This window comes from Coturnix japonica, chromosome 11, assembly GCF_054131305.1.
Source record: "Coturnix japonica strain WE chromosome 11, WE-NBRP24, whole genome shotgun sequence".
Classification (NCBI taxonomy): Eukaryota; Metazoa; Chordata; class Aves; order Galliformes; family Phasianidae; genus Coturnix; species Coturnix japonica.
This window is the reverse complement of record NC_140673.1, coordinates 20,786,439-20,806,201: the sequence shown is the minus strand read 5'-3', so window position 1 is coordinate 20,806,201 and position 19,763 is coordinate 20,786,439. Positions and strand designations below refer to the sequence as shown.

Here is a 19,763-nt window from a genome sequence, read left to right as displayed (position 1 = left end):
CAACCACCAGCCGATCCCATCCTCCCTCAAAACGCAGCCCATCCTCTCCCTCCCTGCTGACTCCTAATAGCAGCGGCTCGGTTCTATTACGGCGTTAAAGCCATTTCTTGCTACGATCCATCTGACTCATCCTGCCGCAAGCCGCTTCCAGCCATTCCCCCGGCTGTTCCCCGGCACCGCCCGGCCGCCATCCTTGCGCTGAGCGCTGCCGTTGTGCAGCCCCGCACGGCGCGGGGCAGATAAGGCGGCTATGGGGCGGTATGGGGCGCTATGGGGCGGCTATGGGGCGCTATGGGGCGCTATGGGGCGGTATGGGGCAGCAGCCCGTAGTGCCGAGTCATGCTGGCTGTGCGGGCGGCCCGGGAAGGCGGGACGGGCGGCACGGCCCGGGAGCGGCGCGCCCGTGTCCTCGCGAGATCGGCCCCGCTATAAAGGGGCGGCGCGGCGGGGGCTGCGGCACTTGGCGGCTTCCTGCTGGAGTGCGGGGATACGGGCTTTGTGTGAGTGGGGGCGGGGGGCGCTGGGGGGCAGGGGGGTGTTGGGGCTGCACGTTGCTCTCGCTCACGGCTTTGCTCCCATTTCTCTTTCTCCCTGTCCGCGGGGAGGGGTAGAGCCAAGCCCGCTCCGAGCAGCGCTGTGCAGGGATTGCTGCTTTCTGCAGCCGTTTGGCGTGTATTGTTTTCCTTTTTCCTCCCTTAAAAGAAAGGGTTATGGGGCGGATTGGGGCTGGGCACGGGCTGCCCGTGAGGAGGAGCGGCGGGGGCCGCTCGGAGCGGGGCTGGACCGGGCCGGGCCTCGGGCGGTGTGTGCGGTGCGGTGCGGTCTGGCTGCGGGCCGCTGTGCGGTTCGTGCCTGCCCGGCTGGGGGCAGCCCCGCCCTCCTCCCACCGCAGCTCGGTCCGTTCAGTGTAGCGATGTAGGGCTGGAGAAGGGCAGGCTCGCTCCCGTCGGAGTGTCCTAAAGGTATGAATTTCCAGTTGGAATGCAGGCACGGCTTGTTGTAATTGTAGCGAGGCCGCGAGCAGCCCAGGCGCTCTGAGCTGGTGCAGCTGCGTTTCGCTTGCAGCGCCGTGCTTCTGCTTCTAGAACGGCAGGACCTCGCACGCAGTCTGTGCTCCGCTCCTCGGCGGATTAGGAAGCGCTGTGGCTGTAAATCCAAGCAGAGCACGCGGCTGTGTGCTGCTGTGCCCGGCAGAGCAGGCCGTGCCAAATCGCAGCTGCTTTCTTCACTGCACTTGCTGCAGTTCTTGCAGTAGGAGACCACTGAGTCCTATAACCTGATGTTAAAGGCTTGCAGGTTATTTGAAAAGGGACAGTAATTCCTCCATCAGAAAGGGGAAGTATCAGAGAGCCGTCTGACTGCTTAGATTTGACCCTGGTATTATGCTCCAGGGAAGCGCTGATGGAACAAATATAGGTCTGGCGTAGTACTGAGCAAAGGGATGACCTTGAGCTTGAGTACAGGGAAAGAATGTAATTCCGTGGTAAAACACGGGGTCATGTACTGCAGATAAAGCAGGTATTGCTTAAAAGACAGAACTTTCTGGCTGAGGGTCTGACAAATGCTGTGCAATGGCAAGTTTCAGACTTGCATCTGCATTTGTGGCTCCATGAAGTGATCGGAAGGATTATTAATGTCATCATGCTAGACCGTTTCAGTATCCTCTTATGAATGCCTTGCAGTTCTGGCTACCTTGGTTCATAAGATTCTGTCCTGGTTTGCTGCATTTGAAGGTGAACCCTTCGGATGAGCTGTGAATGTGGAACTCTTTGTATGAGGCAGTTAATCGTGCTGAGTAAGGTGGCATTCTGCAAAGCGAAATGAAGGAGAGGGTTACTGTCCATCTTCTCTGCATGTGAGAGGAGCCTTCAAATGTTAAACTCTTCATAGAAGCTCTACGTTGATCAGTTTAACTTGAATAGAAATTCTTATGACATGTGAGGTAATTCTCCAGGAGCTGTGGCAAGGGAGAAGGAGGCAAGAAATGAAGTGCATCTGCCCTGTTCTGGAATGGACTTTGTGCCGTGCAAGCAGGGTTTTTAAGGTCTTTGAAACTCAGCTTTCTGTAGCAATATGAGACTCAGTAATACTAACAGCTCAGAGGCTTGTGTCTCCGTGCCAGATAATTCTTTTGCAGCATGTAAAATGGCTTCAGTGAGATCACTTAAAGACTGAGCTGAGGGAATGAGGTTCATGAAGTTTTGTATTTGAAAGGCAGTGCTCTGCAGGGAACTGGGATTCTGAAGTGCTGCATCTGCACACTGAGCAAAAGTGCTGTACAGAACGTGTCTGCAAAGGACTGGACTTAGGACCGATGGCCAGTAGTAAACTTCTCTTGGCCTCGTGCACACTCTTACTCTTTTTCAATAGACTGAAATGCTCAGGGGAACCAGCCTGGCTGCACTGGTTTACGAGTTTGTGAGACTGTAGTTGTTAATGTGAACTGTAGATCAAAATCACGAGTCTTTTGTTTGTAAATAAAACAAGGCTTCTTTGTTTGCAAGGCTGAAGAGTAGTTATGGAAAGTGTTGGTCTCTTAGAGACTAATCAAACTCTGCTTGGAAATAAGGTTTGAGGTCTTACATTCCTTTGTGAATTTGAACAAGAGTCTCCTCATCAGAATTTAGGAAGAAAGACTTTATGCTCATCCACCTATTGGAACAAAGGCTTAGTGTGGATACAGCTAAAACTCTAGGCAGCTGGCTCTCTTCTAGCCTGTAATGAGCTGCTCCTGGTCAAAGATAATTGTGTCCTTAGGAAACTAACATGCCTTAAAGAATGTGCTTAGTAGTTTCATCTGGATACCTGACTACCCAGGTGATAAGCTTAAAATGAGTTTTGCTCTTAAGCCTTGCTGCCAGATCAAATGCTGATATACTGCCCCACTGATAATTAAACTGATATGATGCTTTGCACCTGGAAGTAAGATGTATTCAAACTATTCAGCTATCTAAACTGCGCTGTTAATTCTTTTCCAGATTAAATCAAGATGTCTTCAGGAAAGGCTTTCATTGGAAAACCAGCCCCTGAATTTACTGCCACAGCAGTAATGCCAGATGGGCAATTCAAGGATATCAAGCTCTCTGACTATAGAGGTAGGCTTATGTGCATCTAATTATGCAAATGCAATCTCCCCATGTGCAGGGGCTGGGAGGTGGGGAGGGGGAGCATCTAATGAAGCCTTTGGTTTGGTTTCCAAGTAACAGTGACCACTTGACTGTAGGCAATTTACAGTGATTTTGTTCATTGCCAACTGGAATGTGTTTGGGAAGCTGTTGACAGCATGACTGAATGTCCTAATTATGATGATTGTTGGTTATTAGCATGAAATTCTTCTAAAATAGAACAACTAAGTTTTATCCTAGATTCAGGCATTTTGAGTCTGATATAACAGCTTCAAAACAGGTGAAACTACAAGATCTTGTTTATTTGTTGGTGGAAAGTAGAATTCCCTCTAACTAAAGAAGCTTCTTTCTGCTGAAGTACTAGAAAACTATTGTGTCCCTCCTTGCAAGTTTGGTACTGCTGTAGAATCTAATGTAAGAGATTAACCAGTGACGTTGCTCTTCTAGGGAAATATGTTGTGTTCTTCTTCTACCCTCTGGACTTCACTTTTGTTTGTCCAACTGAAATCATCGCATACAGCGACAGAGCTGATGAATTCAGGAAAATTAACTGTGAAATAATTGGAGCTTCTGTTGATTCTCACTTCTGTCACCTTGCCTGGTAAGAATCAGCCTTTTAACATTAGACATTATTGTGCCTGGCCTCAGTTCTTACAGGAACTGGATTCTGAGTATTCAGACTTAAACTTAATTTACTTGTGTATCAAATAAAGTCCTGTAGGAAGTACTGTCATTCCAGATGCTTCTGAACAGAATTGGGAGTACCGGGCAGTTCCTTTGTTACTTCCTGGCATGCTTTGTGCATCCGAAGTGCACTTAGGGTGACCCTCTGTTGTACGTTATGAACTGACCTTCTTTCTTAACACTTCTGCTTTTAGGATCAACACTCCTAAGAAACAAGGTGGTTTGGGCACTATGAAAATCCCACTGATTTCTGACACAAGACGTGACATTGCCAGAGACTATGGAGTACTTAAAGAGGATGAAGGTATTGCATACAGGTAATGAGCAATAGGGTAAGCCTGTTAATGTTATTGCATCATGCAACTTTAATGCAGAACTTGCATATACTTGAACATCTGCAGTGAACTGAAGTTCTCAGCTATTCAAGATGTAAGCTGCTTTAAGCTATCACACTTGTGCAAGGAGAGACGTTACTTGTTTAGACTTAGGGTTTTGGTAAGCTAGATAAATGTCTGCTGCTTTCCTTTGATAACAGCATTACTTAGAGCGTTACCTATCTACATGATGCAAGTGAGCTTATGCAAACATGGCTAATACAAGATCTGCATAGTCCTGAAAGTGATTAGAGGTATTTAGTGATTAAAGTACAGAGGAATTAAAAGCTGTGCCTTTATCTTTTAGTCAGCTGAACAGTTGAAGTTGCTGAAGGAGCTGAACTTGTGCTAACTCTTCATGTGATTATAGAGAACTAACTGATGGGCAATTGGCCATACCTGTATTTCTATGAACTGCATAGTTGTTTTTTCATTTTTTTCCTCATTTCTTTTGTTTTCCTTAAAGCAAAATAAACACAGGAAAGTAACACTTCATTTCATATTTATCTCCTGTCTCTCTTAGCTCCTGTTGAATGTATGATTGTTTTATTATGATGTTGTATTAGTGTAGGAACAGGGCTCTGCTTTTGGGAAAGGAAGAGGTCAATAATACTATACCATGCCATTAAGTTTTATGATTGAATATTGTTTCAGACAAATCTGTCCAAATTTGTGTTTAACTTCAGATCTGTCTTTGTAGGGGCCTGTTCATAATTGATGAGAAGGGGATCTTGAGGCAGATAACAATTAATGATCTTCCTGTTGGCCGTTCTGTTGATGAGACCCTGAGGCTTGTGCAAGCCTTCCAGTTTACAGATAAACATGGAGAAGGTAAGGGATCACTCTGATTCTAAATGGGTCTCTAGAGAACAGTATTAACTAAGCAGGTTAGATAGGTTTGCTGAGAGTTACTAATTATGTATATAGAATTGTGCTGCTTGTAACGAAGCTGTTTCTGTAAAGATGTTTATTGAAGTGCACCACAACACCATACAACCTTATTCCAGTTAATGGTCCATCAAGTATTTGCTTGATGTTGAAATCACTTAAACCACGTGCTGGGCATCTTGGCAAGTACGTAGCAGTAGGTCCATCTTCAGTTGGACAACACTCTTCAATACCCTTCTTCAATTAGAAAATGTTCCAGTGTTGAGGAACGTCTTAGTTTTGCCTGCAGAGACAAACATAACTTAGACTTGGCTCTCAGACTTGATAGGCTGGACACATTTGGTACTGATGATACATATATTAAGCAGTCTGTTGGAGCATTTAAGTTTTCTGAAAGCCTGCTGGTTTGTGTCCATGAGTACTGAGGCCAAGTGAAGAGGAAAATGGCAAGAGTTCTTGTGCCTGTAGTACAAGAGTGATACAAAGGTGCTCGAGGCTGGATGCTTTTCCTAGAATAAAAAAGCACACTGCATATGAAAGCTTTGATGTGGTTTATGTAAAGCTAGAATTAACATAAAGGTGTTAATAGTATTTAGCTGTTATTAGTTAATTGCAGGTGTTGCTATTGCTCATGCATAATGTGCTTCAGAGCTGGTAGATCTGTGTTGCACTTTATTAAAACCAGCTGCTATTGGTTTTTGTGCTGTAGCCCAAAGAGCGTCAATGTTTCTTAACTTAGATGCCATTTTCTATTTCATCTGAGGAGGCATCCTTAATATATGTTGATGGGGGCAGTCACATGTTGCCTTTGTCACATGAAGCCCTTTGAAGTTTGCTGTGCCCTGGAGTAGTCAAAACCTGGCAGAAGCTCTTCTTCCAGAGCAAGGCTGAAGTCTAGGCTAGGCTAAGGTATTTAGCAACAATCAGAAGCTGAGAGCTGAAGATAATACTGAATTGATTTATGTATGTTGCAAGAATTTTAATAGCTATGAGTTGTTACTAACATGCTTTAGTGTCTGTATAAAACAGAGTGGGAGTGGCTAGGAAGGCTTACATGTTCTTATTGTTTCAGTGTGCCCCGCTGGCTGGAAGCCCGGCAGTGATACAATCAAGCCTGATGTTCAGAAGAGCAAAGAGTATTTCTCCAAGCAGAAGTAAACTTTCATTCTGAGTGGAAACTAGTATGCCTTACATAAAGAGCAAGTACCAGTTACTGAACTTTGACTAATTCATTGCATTTGAGTCAAGGGATCATGCTAGAGGTATAAGCAGTAACTTTTTTTTTTTTTACTTGAAGGAAAGTTAGTCCTGTTGACAGTAACTTTATAGAAAACCTTAATGATCAATATCTGTACATCGTGGCCTGTTGACTTTAGTGATGATGCAGTATATGTGGTTAGCCATGTGTTGCATATAGAATAATGGTATCCTTTTGTAACTATTAAACTTGTGGAAAGAGCACACCGTGTCCTGGTCTTGTGTAGTCAAGAGCTTGGTGAGCTATGCAGGCTGTGCTTCTGCTTCACTGACAAGTAATGACAAAGTGAATTCACTAGAGAATACGCAAAAGTGATCTCTGTAGAGCGAACTGTACTCCTTCATAGCATATCTGGGTTATGGTGAAATCCTCTGGTTCAGTAAGACAACTTCTAGATAGCAGTGAAAAATCATGGTCTTGCTGCTCAGTCTGTTGAACTGCTTGTAGACAGCTTAATTCCCAGAGGCCTTCTGCAGCTCCATTAGAATGGAGATCCCAACACTCACTTCTGTGTTTGTATTGTAAAGTTCTTAGCAGAAGAAAAAAATGGAATGTAGCGGAATGCATTTTGACCTGGATCTGTCAGGGTTAAGAAGTACTGCAGAGCACAGAGTGTGAAGCCCAGTTGTGGCTGACAGAGACCAGGCATGACTTTGTGTACAGTATGAATTTATTTTGGTCAAAATGGATTGCATAGGCCAAAGCTCTGGGAATCCAAACTTGCAGTATTGGGCTTCCTGGAAATAACTTTTTTTTGTATATGATGTGGCTTCTTTGGATACACAACATGAGTGTGTTGATCTTATGATCATATTGACTGCAAGGTACTGGGGAAGATCAAAAGGGTGACGCTATGAACTAGGATACCTGGATTGGCTCAGCCTCACCTTTCATCTTTGAACTATGCATGAGTTTTATAATATGCACATAAGGCCATAGTTGTATGCCTTGATTTACTTAAACTTAATTACAGCTGTATTGGCCATGTGGCTTCATGGTTAAAGGAGCTACTGCTTTGCAGTGCAAGCGAGTTAGAGCCTTGTGATAGATCTTTACAGGTATGTAAACAACTCTCAAATACTAAGATGTAGAAATGAGTTCTATTTGCTGAAGTGAACAGCAACAAAGTTAAGGCCCAGGGCTACTTGAAAGGAGTCAGGTGCTGAATATGAAGTTTTCCCCTGTTAAAAGGGCAATGGGGGAGGTCAGAGCTAGTCTGGTGTCAGCCTTCAGTTGCACTGGGCTCTGCTCACTTTGAAGTAGGAGGGGATTGGTAACAGCAGTCCTCGGGAGGGCTCTGTGTGTTTCAGTCTATTGGAATGCGTTTTGTTTTCCCTTTATTTAACTAAAATCACTTCCCCTGCAGCCCGGAGCGCTCCGGGGCCGCCCCCCTCCCTGAGGCGGTGTTGTTGTTCCCGCCCTGCCGGGAGGCGCCATTTCCCCACAGCCGGGTGTGTGTGGGAAGGCCCGATAAAAACCCTGCTGCCTTCGCTCTGCTAAGGGCTGCAGCTTGTTGTGCTTATACTGCACTGTGTTTGTGCCAAATAACCAGTTAAACGTGGGAATGAATGCAGTGCGTTGATACAATTGGAGTACATCGCCTCGTCCAACAGATCAATACAGGTCTAAGAACATAAGCAGGTAGGTTATGTGCCACAGATATTGTGAAACGGTGCACTTTGGTTGTAAAAGAATATGTGCAGACCTCAGCAATTGCACTCTATACATCAAAAGGGTGGTTGCATAAAGCATGGATTTTATTCATAGTTTGAAAAATGTACTCTGAAAGTTGTTACACTGATGTTCAGTAGTGACAGCCTGCCTAAGTTCTGAGTGACTTGGACATATTGAGCTATAGAGGGCTTACAAGAGAAACTTTGTGATTCATCTTTGCAAAGGGAACAATAAGGGGCTGTGTGAAGCTGTAGGGTGGGGTGGGCAGACAGCTCTGCTCAGCATGTGCTGTAATGGACGCGCCCTTGCAGCACACAGGGCAGCTGCAGAGCTGGGTGGAAGCGCTGCATTGCTGGCAGCTCCTACAGGAGCCATGGGCTGAGGTAAGCTCATCCCACCACACCTAGCGATGATGGCTTTGGACTTCAATGTGAAACTTGGCTCCTTGAGCTGAAACTTAAAGCACGGCAATTGCTCTCCTGAACGTGACTCTTGAGTTCATGGTGTTTCTTTGTAAGATACTCACTGGCTGTTTATATCTACATGATATTCTTCTGTCAGCACAGGTTGAGGAGTTACAGCTGGCTCCGTGCTGCAGTAAATAGCAACACCTACTTCCTCTTCAAGAACAGCTTTGAACCACTGCACCTGCGAGCAGAGTTAACTCTTTAAACGCATGTTTTGCTTGGAACTGAACTGTGCACCAATAGCCATGTTGGGGCTGACCAGTTGCTGCCTGTAGTTTAGACAGCAGCATCAGAAAGTAGCTGTGCAACAGAGTGCTTAGTGAGTCAATCCAGAGTGCTTGTTCTTACACTGAGATAAGAGTAATTGCTTTAACTGGTAGAGGAAAAAACAGGCCCTGAAGTGTTTTCCTGTTTCAGAGGAATGATCACCGTGTCTGCTTGTCACCAGATTAGACAGTGCTTTGCATTTAATCACATTGTCACAGGGTTAATCTTAATAAAAATCGCATCTTCTTCTTTATTTTGGACTTCATCGTTAACCTCAAAGTGTCACTGATGGAGCAGGTAAATCATTAATGTTATGTGCACAGAGAAATGGCAGAATGGTAACTTCCTCACCAAGTATTTGATTACCTTGAAATGTGTGGAATATCTTGTGAAATCTGAACTCAAAGGCTTCTTACTTTTCTTTACTGCTTGGTCTTAATTCTCACCTTACTGCTTGTAATGAGGAAGAAAGGAACTGAAGTGTTTAGAAACAAGAATTTAGTGAAAACTTACATAAAACGTGGTAGCTAAATCATTGGGCCAAACATTTGCAATGACTTGTCTTGACATTTGCAGCTGCCTCTGATAATGGTGTCTTCATGCTGCCTCAGGATCCAAAGTGATCCATTCCTCACCGTGTCTGGTCTTGTCTCAAGAGATGAGAACTCAAATGGGTTCTCAGGCTCCACTTTTATAAGGCACAGACCAGCAAGGAGAGCAGCTGCAGCTGTGGTGCTTGGAGACTTGGCTGAAAGAAACGCAGAGTTCGCTCCAAAACTACTACGGTAGGATTGAATATGGGGTTGAATATTTGTACCCTGTTCTGCCTGACAACTGTTTTGCCAGAAACATCAAGAAGACAGATCTGCCCTTACTTGATGTAATATCATTAATATGTTTTTAAATGAATTCCAGTAATTACAGGTATTGCTTTTTAGTTACTGAGAGGAAAACCCCTCAGCTGAGTTATTGCTGGATGCCCTGATCTTTTGTTCCTGCCAGAGCACAGGAAGAAAATCAGGGTGCCTTATCATGCTGCTTGTTAAACCATCTCACTCAAGCAACCTTGTAAAGATCAACATTGATTAGGCTTCATTCCTGCTGTGCTGTGTTTCAGTGTCCCAGGTGAGCTGCCCTGAGTTCAGTATCATTTGTGTGGTTAAACACATGGTGGTCAGTTTTTACTTTAACATCCTTAGCTCTCCATGAGATAATCACTGCGTAGCTTAAAAACACTCCGTTCTCAGGATGATTGTACCTTTGTACCTTTTATTAATCAAAGTGCCATGTACGGGAAATAAATTACCAAAAAAATCACAAAGGAACAGTGACAGTGATCTTTTAGTGAGCGTAACAAGACAAAATACTTAATATTTTTAAGAAATTATCAAAAATATTTTTTAATTTTAAACCATTATGTAAAACTATAAATCAACTTCCATCCTCTATTTATCCTCCCAAGAGAATTGCTGTTCACCCCTCTGGGAACATCACTGTTTATCCTTCTAAGGGGGGGTCAGTGTTTTATATATATTACTACTACGAGCCATCAGCTCCAGTCCCTGTTAAATCCCAGTTGAGCTGGGAACCTCTGGCAGGTTAACCACCATTTCAAGCAGCAGTAGATCCATAACAAATAGAATTTAAATAATTGAATTTGATTATTTTTAACTTAAAAACAATTACATTGTCAGTTGTCTAACAAACAGTGCATGGAAAGTAACAAATGTGGTTCTCTAAGAACAAGCATTGAACAAAGCCAGTGATCACATGCTTGCTGCTCAGTTTAGAGGAATAACAGACAAGTTATGCTGAGCTTTGATTATATGATTCACTATACAGACTACAAAGAAGTCCATCAAGCACTGACTTATTGTGAGCAGCTTTAGTGCCTGGGTCTCTGAGAGGAATAAAGGGCTCAGTTCTGCATAACCATGTTGGTACCAAAGGGAGAAAGTGCCCAGCACTGCGCTGCAGTTAAGTAACAGACCCTCCATCAAGCATCATTTCAACGTACTCTGTTATTAACAAGGCATAAGCCTCGTTAGGTGCTCTGAGGTAAATTAATTCCTCATTCCCCTGTCACTGTGACCTATGAATGAATCTGACACAAGTCACCTAAAAAAGTCTCTCTGGCAACATATCAACCGGCAACGGGAGGTGGATTTTGGCTGCATTTTTTCTCTGCTTATGTCTGAGTGCAGCAGCATTTCATGTACTGTTTTTTACATGCATGTGACTTTATGATCTCCTTCATCTAGAAAGTACAACAGGAAGCTACAGTATAACAGCTGTGGTATTACTGGAAGTGGAAAATTACTGGCACTGGAAAGTAAATTCTCATCCACCTTTGAGAAAGGTAACAAGAACTGACTCTCTCTGTTAGTTATCTTGCTGCGTGATGCCTGGCTTTCACACTATCTTCCCCAAGGTTTTAGGAGGCAGCTCTGTGCAGTGGGTGAGTGCTTCTTACTGACCTAAAGCCTCCACCTCGTTCTGAGCAGCTGACCGTGGGTAAAGAGGAAACGTGTCAGACTTGAGCTGTGACCTTCACTCTGTCCCTTTGCCTTCCACGACTACCCTGGAGGAGGCTGCTGCTGTTCGCTGTCTTTTGCTCCCTCCCACTTCTTGCACAGGATCACACAAACCAATGAACCAGTCTCTGGAGAATTTTCTTTTGGGGGTTAAGGAATGGGGCTGTTACAAGATTCCTTGTTTAAAATAAGTCAGATTCGTGAGAAGGGAGGGAAGGCAGAAAAATGTTCTTCTGAGGACTGAACATGTGTTCCCTGGAGATGGAGAGTTACAACATGGGGCAGTGAAATGCTGGACGCATCTGAAAAGTTCAGACCAGAAGAAATGACTTCAGAATGCAGTAAAAATAAATAACTTTGTTACTCTTATATAAAATTATTGGGAGAAGACATTCTTAAGGAAAAAAACCCTTTTACAACAAGCAGCAGCACGAGTTCTCCCAGTGCCAGGGTGTCTCAGCTTCACCCAGCCGGACAAATGGGTTTCTTAATGGGATTCTCAAAACTCAGCAGCAGCAGCAAGGGAACAGACCGTAAGTGCTTCCTCTAAATCTGAGAAGCTGAAGTTTGGATTGAGATGCTGTACACGGCGCTTGGATTTTCAGTCCCTATCAGCACACCTTCCTCCTCAGCAGTATGGAAGAGATGCTGCTGAGTGACACTTAGCCTGTGCCCAGCACCCTCATGGAACCACGTTACTGTGTGAAATGTGTCAGCCCCAGCAGCTTGAATCTCTCTATTGGAGGAGTGGAAAAGTAGGTTTTCTGCTCCTCAGAGTACCTTTCCTTCACTTCAATGATGTCCCTGTAGCGGCCATCCCGCCAGTGGAAATTGAACAGCTCCAGCAGCTCTGTTCTTTTCTCTTCTGTGCTCACGCAGTCGACAGGAGCAGACTGTTCTAAGAATGGTACCTGAACGTCTGGGAACAGCAGGAGCCCCCGGATAGCAAACCAGCCGCCATACTTGGGATGGATGCATACGCCAAAGATCTTCTGGAAGGAGGAAAAATAAGATTTAGGATGTCTTTGGTAATGGTTACAGGTCCAGCAATTCCTTCTGCTTGTGGCTCCCTGTTGGAAAGTTATCTGGGGAAAAAAGCCTTCCCTGAGCTCATGGCACTTGGTTTCCATTTTTGCTATTTACAGTGCTGCAGCCAACAGGTCTTTAACACTGAAGTGTGTTCTTCTAAGTAGACTTAAAAGATATTCTTCTCCATCTACACATACAACCCTCTAACGCACCACAGCATCGCATGTTGGCTGCCTCTGACTCCCGCCCGAAACACTTCATTTAGCTACACAGCTAGATGTGATGTGGATGTTGTATCTTCCTGCATGGAGAACTAGTCAATAAAAATAGCTGTATGGTTTGGTGATTGCAGTTTGGTGTCTTTTTCCTCACCTTCTCCCCCCAGGGATCAAACTTCACATCCTTCCTTTGGTAATAATATGCCGCTCCAGCAACGTGAGCAGCTGTTTGTGCCAAGAACTTGGGCCTTCGGCTTGGCAGTATCTCGTAATCGAACATGACATCCACCTTCTGCTCAGGGAATATCTGGGGGAAAAGACAAAACCACGGAGGAAGATTTGTCAGTACAGAAGTGCTGGATACCAGCAAATGAGGCACAGTGAGAGGCCTGAATGTTCCACATCCTGAACCTGAATTCTATCACTGTGCTCACAGCTCTGGGTGTTCACAGTGTGTCTGTAAAGCACCCTACATAACTATGGGTTGTACTGGTACAGACAGGACGTGAGCGATGCTCTGCCCTTTGCAAGAGCAAAAACCCAGAAGGCTTTGCCTACTGTTCAAAGCACCTGGATGGTTACATGGCACGATATTAAAAGGAGTTTACAAAGCAGCATTTCAGGCTCTTGCCTCCTTCACGCCGGATAAATGATGGCACACACACTGATCCACGGGATCTCTGATGATTTGTAACCGTTCTCTGTTCACAAAAGGCTTCAGGGCTTTGTCAAACATTGACGGCGTGCTGAGGACAACAAAGGCCAGTGTGTCATCGGGGTACGGGAGATGGAAGGCTGGCTGCAGAACCGCATTGTACCATCCAACCTGGAGCAAAGACAAGCACATCTCCATTAGCACAGGGACACCAGTCTGCTGCTAGTGGGGGCTGTTTTATCCCTATTTGGATCCTATCTTAAGACACGTTTCCTACTGCTTGTCCTGCTTCACAGCCTGCCTGTGTCCTGAGCCGGGGCGCAAAGAGGCACAGACAGCGATGGTGCCCACACGACCCCGCCCGCAGTCGGTACTGACACCCCGGTGCGGTTGTGCACTGAGATTAACCGTTAAACCCTCCGGGCGGACTTTCCCCGCTGGCTCTGGCAGCTGGCCCGTGCCGTAACCGGCCTTGGCGGCACTGACCCAGCAGGACCCGGCGCTGCTCCGCCCCGCTCTGTGTGTCACGGCCCGGTGTCCGTGCATCCTGCCGGCCCCATCCCCGCTCCGTGCCGGCACTGCCGCCTGCTGCCGCCCGTGGGCAGCGCTACAGCAGCCGGCTGCCTTCACATGGGGGCGGCCGCTGCCACGGGGCCGCACGCACCGACCTCCGGCCGGGCCGGACCGACCCCCGGCACGGCGGCGTCTCCCTGCACCGCGACACCGACGGTGACGTCACGCCACAAAGGGTGACGTCACGCCGCCCGCACGCCGCCGTGACGTCATACCTTGAAGGCGCGCACCTCGAAGCCGAGCGGGCCCAGCGCGCCCTGCAGCCGCTCCGACACGCGCTGCTCCATGGCGCGGGGCATCACGGGAACGGTAGTTCCGAACGGCACCGAGCGAGAGCCGCGGGGCACCATGGGAGATGTAGTGCGCGGGACGTGGGAGCGCCGCCATTTGCAAACCGCGTGTGCTATAAAGATCCAGTGAGGGGTGGGGGGGTCAGGAGGTGCTGAGTGCTGCTCTAGGAGCAATGCAATGCCCGCACACTGAGTGCTGCTCCAGGAGCAATGCAATGCCCGCACACTGAGTGCTGCTCCAGGAGCAATGCAATGCCCGCACACCGAGTGCTGCTCCAGGAGCAATGCAATGCCGGCACACTGAGTGCTGCCCCAGGAGCAATGCAATGCCGGCACACTGAATGCTGCTCCAGGAGCAATGCAATGCCCGCACACTGAGTGCTGCTCCAGGAGCAATGCAATGCCCGCACACTGAGTGCTGCCCCAGGAGCAATGCAATGCCCGCACACACACTGAGTGCTGCTCCAGGAGCAATGCAATGCCTGCACACCGAGTGCTGCTCCAGGAGCAATGCAATGCAATGCCTGCACACCGAGTGCTGCCCCAGGAGCAATGCAATGCCGGCACACACACTGAGTGCTGCTCCAGGAGCAATGCAATGCCTGCACACTGAGTGCTGCTCCAGGAGCAATGCAATGCCGGCACACATTGGGGGCGGTGCCGGTTCGGCTCAGGCTGAGCTTGCTGCCCATGTCCCGTTCCGTGCCGTTCCTCCGGCAGGTGGCAGCAGCGGGGCGGGCTGCAGGGATGCTGTGTGTGAACGCAGGGTGTCGGTGCTGGTGGTGCTCCCTGTTAGTGCACCATTCCCAGCCTCAGGGCTGGGCTCCTCACTGCCATCTCCATAGCGGCTCCCATCGCCCTCACCATTAGTTACAGTGCGGCCTTTTCCTGCTGTTAACCCTGAGTCCTGCTTCACATCTGCCCAACCTCTGGGACAGAACTGCTTCAGGCATCCTGATGTCCTTTATGGGGCTCCCTGATGCTGTCTAGACCCCCCAGGAGCTTTGTATCCATGTCCTATGTAGGAGGAGGACTTGAAGGGTTGCGTCTCTCTTGTTTAGCATTAATTCCTTCTCCAAGTTTTCCTGTATTTCCAGCTTATTAGCCGTGCTCTTTCCTGCGCTAATTCTCAAGCAGAAATCTGCTGTGACTCCACGCTGTGCTCTGGGAGAGCTGTGGGAGGATGGTGTGCGTGCAGCTCGCCCTGCAGGCTCTGCATCCATCCCTCGCCTTTGGGAGAGCTGGGGGTGGATTTCGTTTTGTTAGGTTTTGCCTGGCAACAGAGATGGAAAATGGGATGCAGAGTATAGTTTAGCTGGAGCCTTTTGGGGAGGGCAGTTAGGTGGCCTCAACACGTGTATCAGTGAGGAATAATGTAAATATCCTGATATTACAGGTCCTACCGCAGCCAAAATGGAGTGATAGGTGATTTTTTGGAGGACTGTATCTTTTGCACTGAGCAGCACGTTCTGGAGCCTCCAGCTGCAGGAGGATGCTTGCACAGCCACATCAGGCACATAGGACACATCTCTAAGGGATTTCAGGGATTCCCAGCTCTGTGCAGCTCCTGAGCTTCAAGGTGAATGAATACCTGCCTGGGAGCTGCAGGGCTGTGCCGCTGCTTGCTGCTGCCTAAGCCAGCTCTCACAGGGCCTGCGCTGGCAAGCTCAGAGGTGCTGGGGGCTGATCTCTCATCTTACAGCCCTTGTTTGCCAGCTTCCCATATGGTGCCCTTTGTACCTGCCTGAGGAGTATTTGTCGTGTGGGGCACAGTTAATCTCCGTGCCTGTTGTGGTTCTGGTTTTGTGCTGATGCTGAAGGTCGTGGATTCGTCAGCCCTGCGAGGCGAAGTCTTCTTCTTAAATTCTGAACTGGAAAAGCTCCAAGTGGGTACGGCTCAAGTGTGTGCCCTGTCTGGTGCAGGCAAGTGTTCAGCCCTGAGACTGGCAGCAAGGGGTTTGAATGGCAGACTAATAGACATGCCCTGGGATTTAGCATTTTCAGCTAATTCTGTGTGGGTGTTATGAGTGAGTACTTGCTGTTCTCTTCCTGGCTGTCCTTAGAGCTGAGCTGACAGGATCAGAGTTGGCTCACTGCTTCCTTGAGCCGTCTCATCCCTCCCTCACATGCTCTGCTGTTGGAAACTAAACTTGTGCCTCTGACCTCTCCTAGCTTGGCCCCTGCTCCTCCAACCCCTACCCCAGGGCCCTGACCCGCTCCCTGAACATAAGAGTGATGTCTGAGCTTCCTTGTTGAGAATCCTCAGACCTTTCTGGCTCTGTCTAATTGTACTCTTATCTGTGTGACCACAGCTGCCCTGGGAGAGCTGTCAGATGTCTGAATGGTCACAGGTTGAGATGGAGATTCGTGTCATTGCCCCCAGAGTTTGCTTTCTCATGCAGCCTCATGCTATGGCAAAACAGCACCCAGAGAAGGAAGCAGTGATGTCATTTTGAGAGCTCTATGTCACAGGTGTGTATATGCATTTTATTTTTATTAAAACCACAGCACACCCATTCATCTCCCCAGGCTGCTGCTGCCATTGCATGGGAGGCAGCATGACTGGGTGTCGTCATGTAGTGCTCACACAAAAGGAGCTTTTATGCTCCGTGTTCTTCAGGACGGTAAATAAATATCACCAAACCACAATGCTGTGTTGCCTGTAGCATAAAGGATTTTCTTTCCACTTTCCATCCAAAGCTTTTGAAACCTCTTGCTGACCCAGCGGAGGGGCTGTTTCCCTGCATTAAGCATGAGCACAGGGCACAAACTGTGGCGGTTTGGTGACTGAGATGGAGTTAAAGGGTATCTTACTTCCTTGTTTGCTCTTCTGATCTTTCTTGCTCATGACCATAGGCGTGTTACTGCCTGTCTTTATTACTAGAGAAGCATTAGTGTACACTGAGCGTGGAGGTCAGCACGGCTCTGTTATTAGGTTTTCTTTGATAAAGGTTATTGGATCAATTTGGTGAGATGTTGAATGCAATAATGGAACTTCACTGCAGTTCTCCTATGGATAGATGTCTATTCACTCTTTCTTTCTAGAGGAGCCTAATGCCTCCCCATGTTGTGTCTCACTGTGATGTCAGGCTGTGATTTCCTGGGATGGGTCTTGCTGTCAATATCAGCATGAAATGTGCCCACCCCTCTGCTTTTTCCTGCCCTGGTCTCACGGCACACTGCCTCAGGAGCCTCTGCCACTGCCCTTGTTGTGCTGTAAATCTGATCTGAGCTGGTTCTAACAAATGCATCATTGTTGGTTTTGCTTTGTTTTGTTGTAATGTGTTTCCCAGGGCTGGCACAACTGAGATAACAGGATTGGCACAATAGAGATAGCAGGGCTAGGTGTGGAGGGAGGTGTTCTGCTGCCAGATGCTTTCTCTGCTGAAAACAGCACGTCTGGGATGGGATATTCCAACTTTCTGGTTTGGAGAACTCACAGGTGAGGTGCTCTGCGGTTCCTTCCCAACACGGGCTGGCTGCTGCACTGAAAGTGTTTGCCATTGTGACTGTGGCTTCGAGCAGAAATGAACTGACCCAGGCTTTGTGTTTTACTCCTGTATGATGTAGTTGGTTGGGGCCATTGGTGTCAAAGACAGACGAAATCCAGTCCCTGTACATTTTTCCTGCCAAGGTTTGTGTATCATGGGGTTTGCTGTCTGCTGCCTTATGCCATTGTTGGCACTCGTGCAATAGATGAAATGCAATTAAATCAGAATGGCAGCAGTTTCTCCATATAAGAGTTGTCAGAAGAGGTGGGCTGTGGAGATGTAGGTTCATCCTTGAACTTCTGACCTAACCTGCTGCTTCTTTCCTTCTTTCTTTTAAGGGAGAAGCAGAAACTTGCTGTGAGGCAAAGTGGTTTTCTCCATCTTTGGGTGAGAGTTCTATCTCAGAATTCAGTTTCAAAGACCTCAGCTCCCTTGGGCTTTCCAGCACTGCAGAGACTGAAGTGCCTGAAGGTGAGTGAAGTGCCTGCACTCTCAAGACTTACAGATGTTTGTCACAGTAATGTAAATGGTAGAGTCTACAGAAGCTTTTTATGTCTGCTGTTCTGGGCCCTCCAGAGTTCATACTGATGGTTTGATGGGGGCACTTGCTATGTCCAGTAGTACTGGTGGGGATGGGTGTTAGGCATGTAAAAGCATGAAGGCAGCAGCGCTTGGAGTTCCAGACTAGTGCTCAGGCCACAGCTAAACCTTTGCTCTGAGCTATGCCAAGGACAGAGGTAACATGTGTGTGCCTGTGTCTTCTTTCATCCTCCCCCCATCTTGTGTCAAGGTAATGTAAAGCTGCGTGTGAGGGCCAATTATGATACTTATCACTTCCTCCGGCAGCTCCAAGATACCACTTTTTAATGTGGCTCCATCTTTGTTTTGGAGCTGACACGCAGCCAGTGAGATTAGGAAGGTGGAAATTGCTTGCTTCATGAAGGTTCATCCCTCAGCCTCTTTATCCTTTTGGATTCCTGCCTTGCTTTTAGGATATAAAACCTCCTTGTGTTTGCGTTAACGCTCAGCATTAAAGGAAATTGGGAACAAAGGGCTAATGTTCCTTTAAAAGAAAATATTCATGCCCTACTTTAATAAGATGCTTAAGATTCTTGTGAATGGAGGCTGTAAGGCATATTAAACTGCCCTGTGTTCTGTTTTCCCGATTTACTAATCCTGCTGACTCAGACTTTACTAGCAAACCAGCAACGAATAACTGCTTTGTAGCTGCAGCTGTAATCTGACATCTCTGTAGATGTCAGGTTGTTGTCAGGGCAGCACCTAAGGAGCCTCCATGTCGTATCAGGGGGTTGGATTTTTTCCTTGTGGCTTTTATTCTGAGGTACATGCCAGGTTTGTCATTTGTTCTTGGGGCAGGTGGGGTAAGGAGCCTGAGGAAGGCCCATTCCTTGTTCTGGTGCTATAGATTGTGAGGCTGTCTCCATACTGTGTCTTGAGCTGGAGGAGAGTGGTGCAGGAAATGAGACCAGAAATACACTGGAGCAAATGACCTCAGCAGTGACCTGCCTTGCCTGAACTACACCTGCATGGCCTTTAATATTCATCGGAAAAAGCTTTCTTTAATGTGGAGGATGGAAAGAAGTGCCTGTTCAGTGGGGAAGGTTGTTTCCTACCCATGGGATAGTGCAGGAGGCAGATCTGTGGCGTTCCCTTTGATGCCATCTTCTCAGTCAGTATAAAGGGTGTGGGGATGTGGCACAGATTGAGGAAGGTGGGCACAGCAGAGCTTAGCTGGAGCTGGTTAGAAAAGCAGCGGATATCAGGTGGGGACCAGAGCACAGACAAGACTGGGTGCAGAGGCAGCAGCTGCTTCTGCGGCCTTCATTTCACTCAGCTGCACCAACAGTGGCTTTTGCTTTGAAGCTCAAGCTGAGATCAGTTAGTTTTCTCTCACCAGGGAACAGCTGCTTCCCAGCGTTCAACTCTGCTTCTTACAGTGGATCTGGGTACGTGAGGAGCCATTAGCAGATCATGGTGAGGGTATCAAGGGCAGCTCCGGTGGCTGGAATGTCAGGGCACAGTTCTGTCACTCAGTGTGGGCACCAGGTGGGACAGCAGAACAAAGCGAGCTGTCGTGCCAGTGCCTCTCAGCCCCCTGTCTAAAAGGAGACAGGTTTCCTTTCTGCCAGCCAGCCACAAACAGCCTTGTGCCCAACCACTTTAAGCATGAAAGCTTTGAGATCCTTTAAAAAAAAATAAATAATTGAAAATTATT

General features: G+C 47.3%; 2 protein-coding genes and 1 long non-coding RNA gene across 5 annotated transcripts; 2 read left to right on the top strand and 1 right to left on the bottom strand.

Moving 5' to 3' along the window:
* Nucleotides 1-455: 455 nt before the first annotated feature.
* On the top strand, nucleotides 456-6,532 carry PRDX1 (peroxiredoxin 1). Its single transcript, XM_015870149.3, has 6 exons — nucleotides 456-500; nucleotides 2,979-3,095; nucleotides 3,573-3,726; nucleotides 4,004-4,126; nucleotides 4,884-5,014; nucleotides 6,144-6,532. The coding sequence occupies exons 2-6, from the start codon at nucleotides 2,990-2,992 to the stop codon at nucleotides 6,227-6,229; spliced, it is 600 nt and encodes a 199-aa protein (XP_015725635.2). The 5' UTR covers nucleotides 456-500; nucleotides 2,979-2,989; the 3' UTR covers nucleotides 6,230-6,532.
* A 1,240-nt stretch (nucleotides 6,533-7,772) lies between these two features.
* Nucleotides 7,773-12,651, top strand: LOC146759052 (uncharacterized). Its single transcript, XR_014932824.1, has 2 exons — nucleotides 7,773-7,970; nucleotides 10,999-12,651. It is a non-coding gene; the product is annotated as an uncharacterized LOC146759052 (long non-coding RNA).
* MMACHC (metabolism of cobalamin associated C) lies at nucleotides 9,987-14,038 on the bottom strand. 3 transcript variants are annotated; one of them, XM_015870147.3, is made up of 4 exons: nucleotides 13,962-14,038; nucleotides 13,150-13,344; nucleotides 12,673-12,825; nucleotides 9,987-12,263 (listed from the first exon to the last, which is right to left on the bottom strand). In XM_015870147.3, exons 1-4 carry the CDS (start codon nucleotides 14,031-14,033, stop codon nucleotides 11,967-11,969), a joined length of 717 nt encoding a protein of 238 aa, XP_015725633.2. In that variant the 5' UTR covers nucleotides 14,034-14,038; the 3' UTR covers nucleotides 9,987-11,966. The 3 variants fall into 3 exon arrangements, with proteins under 3 accessions (XP_015725633.2, XP_032302258.2, XP_015725634.2); XM_032446367.2 differs by having other exon boundaries at nucleotides 9,987-12,260; XM_015870148.3 differs by lacking the exon at nucleotides 13,962-14,038 and adding an exon at nucleotides 13,660-13,932.
* Nucleotides 14,039-19,763: the final 5,725 nt, after the last annotated feature.

What these genes read in the sequence shown, in the direction of transcription:
- PRDX1 (XM_015870149.3), top strand. Translation starts at nt 2,990, where the DNA reads ATGTCTTCAGGAAAGGCTTTCATTGGAAAACCAGCCCCTGAATTTACT. An exon ending in CACTTCTGTCACCTTGCCTG is followed by an intron (nt 3,727 to 4,003) that starts GTAAGAATCAGC and finishes TTCTGCTTTTAG; the next exon opens with GATCAACACTCCTAAGAAAC. An exon ending in TACAGATAAACATGGAGAAG is followed by an intron (nt 5,015 to 6,143) that starts GTAAGGGATCAC and finishes TTATTGTTTCAG; the next exon opens with TGTGCCCCGCTGGCTGGAAG.
- MMACHC (XM_015870147.3), bottom strand. Translation starts at nt 14,033, where the DNA reads ATGGAGCAGCGCGTGTCGGAGCGGCTGCAGGGCGCGCTGGGCCCGCTC. An exon ending in TCGAGGTGCGCGCCTTCAAG is followed by an intron (nt 13,345 to 13,961) that starts GTATGACGTCAC and finishes TCTTTGCTCCAG; the next exon opens with GTTGGATGGTACAATGCGGT. An exon ending in ATTTATCCGGCGTGAAGGAG is followed by an intron (nt 12,826 to 13,149) that starts GCAAGAGCCTGA and finishes CTTTTCCCCCAG; the next exon opens with ATATTCCCTGAGCAGAAGGT.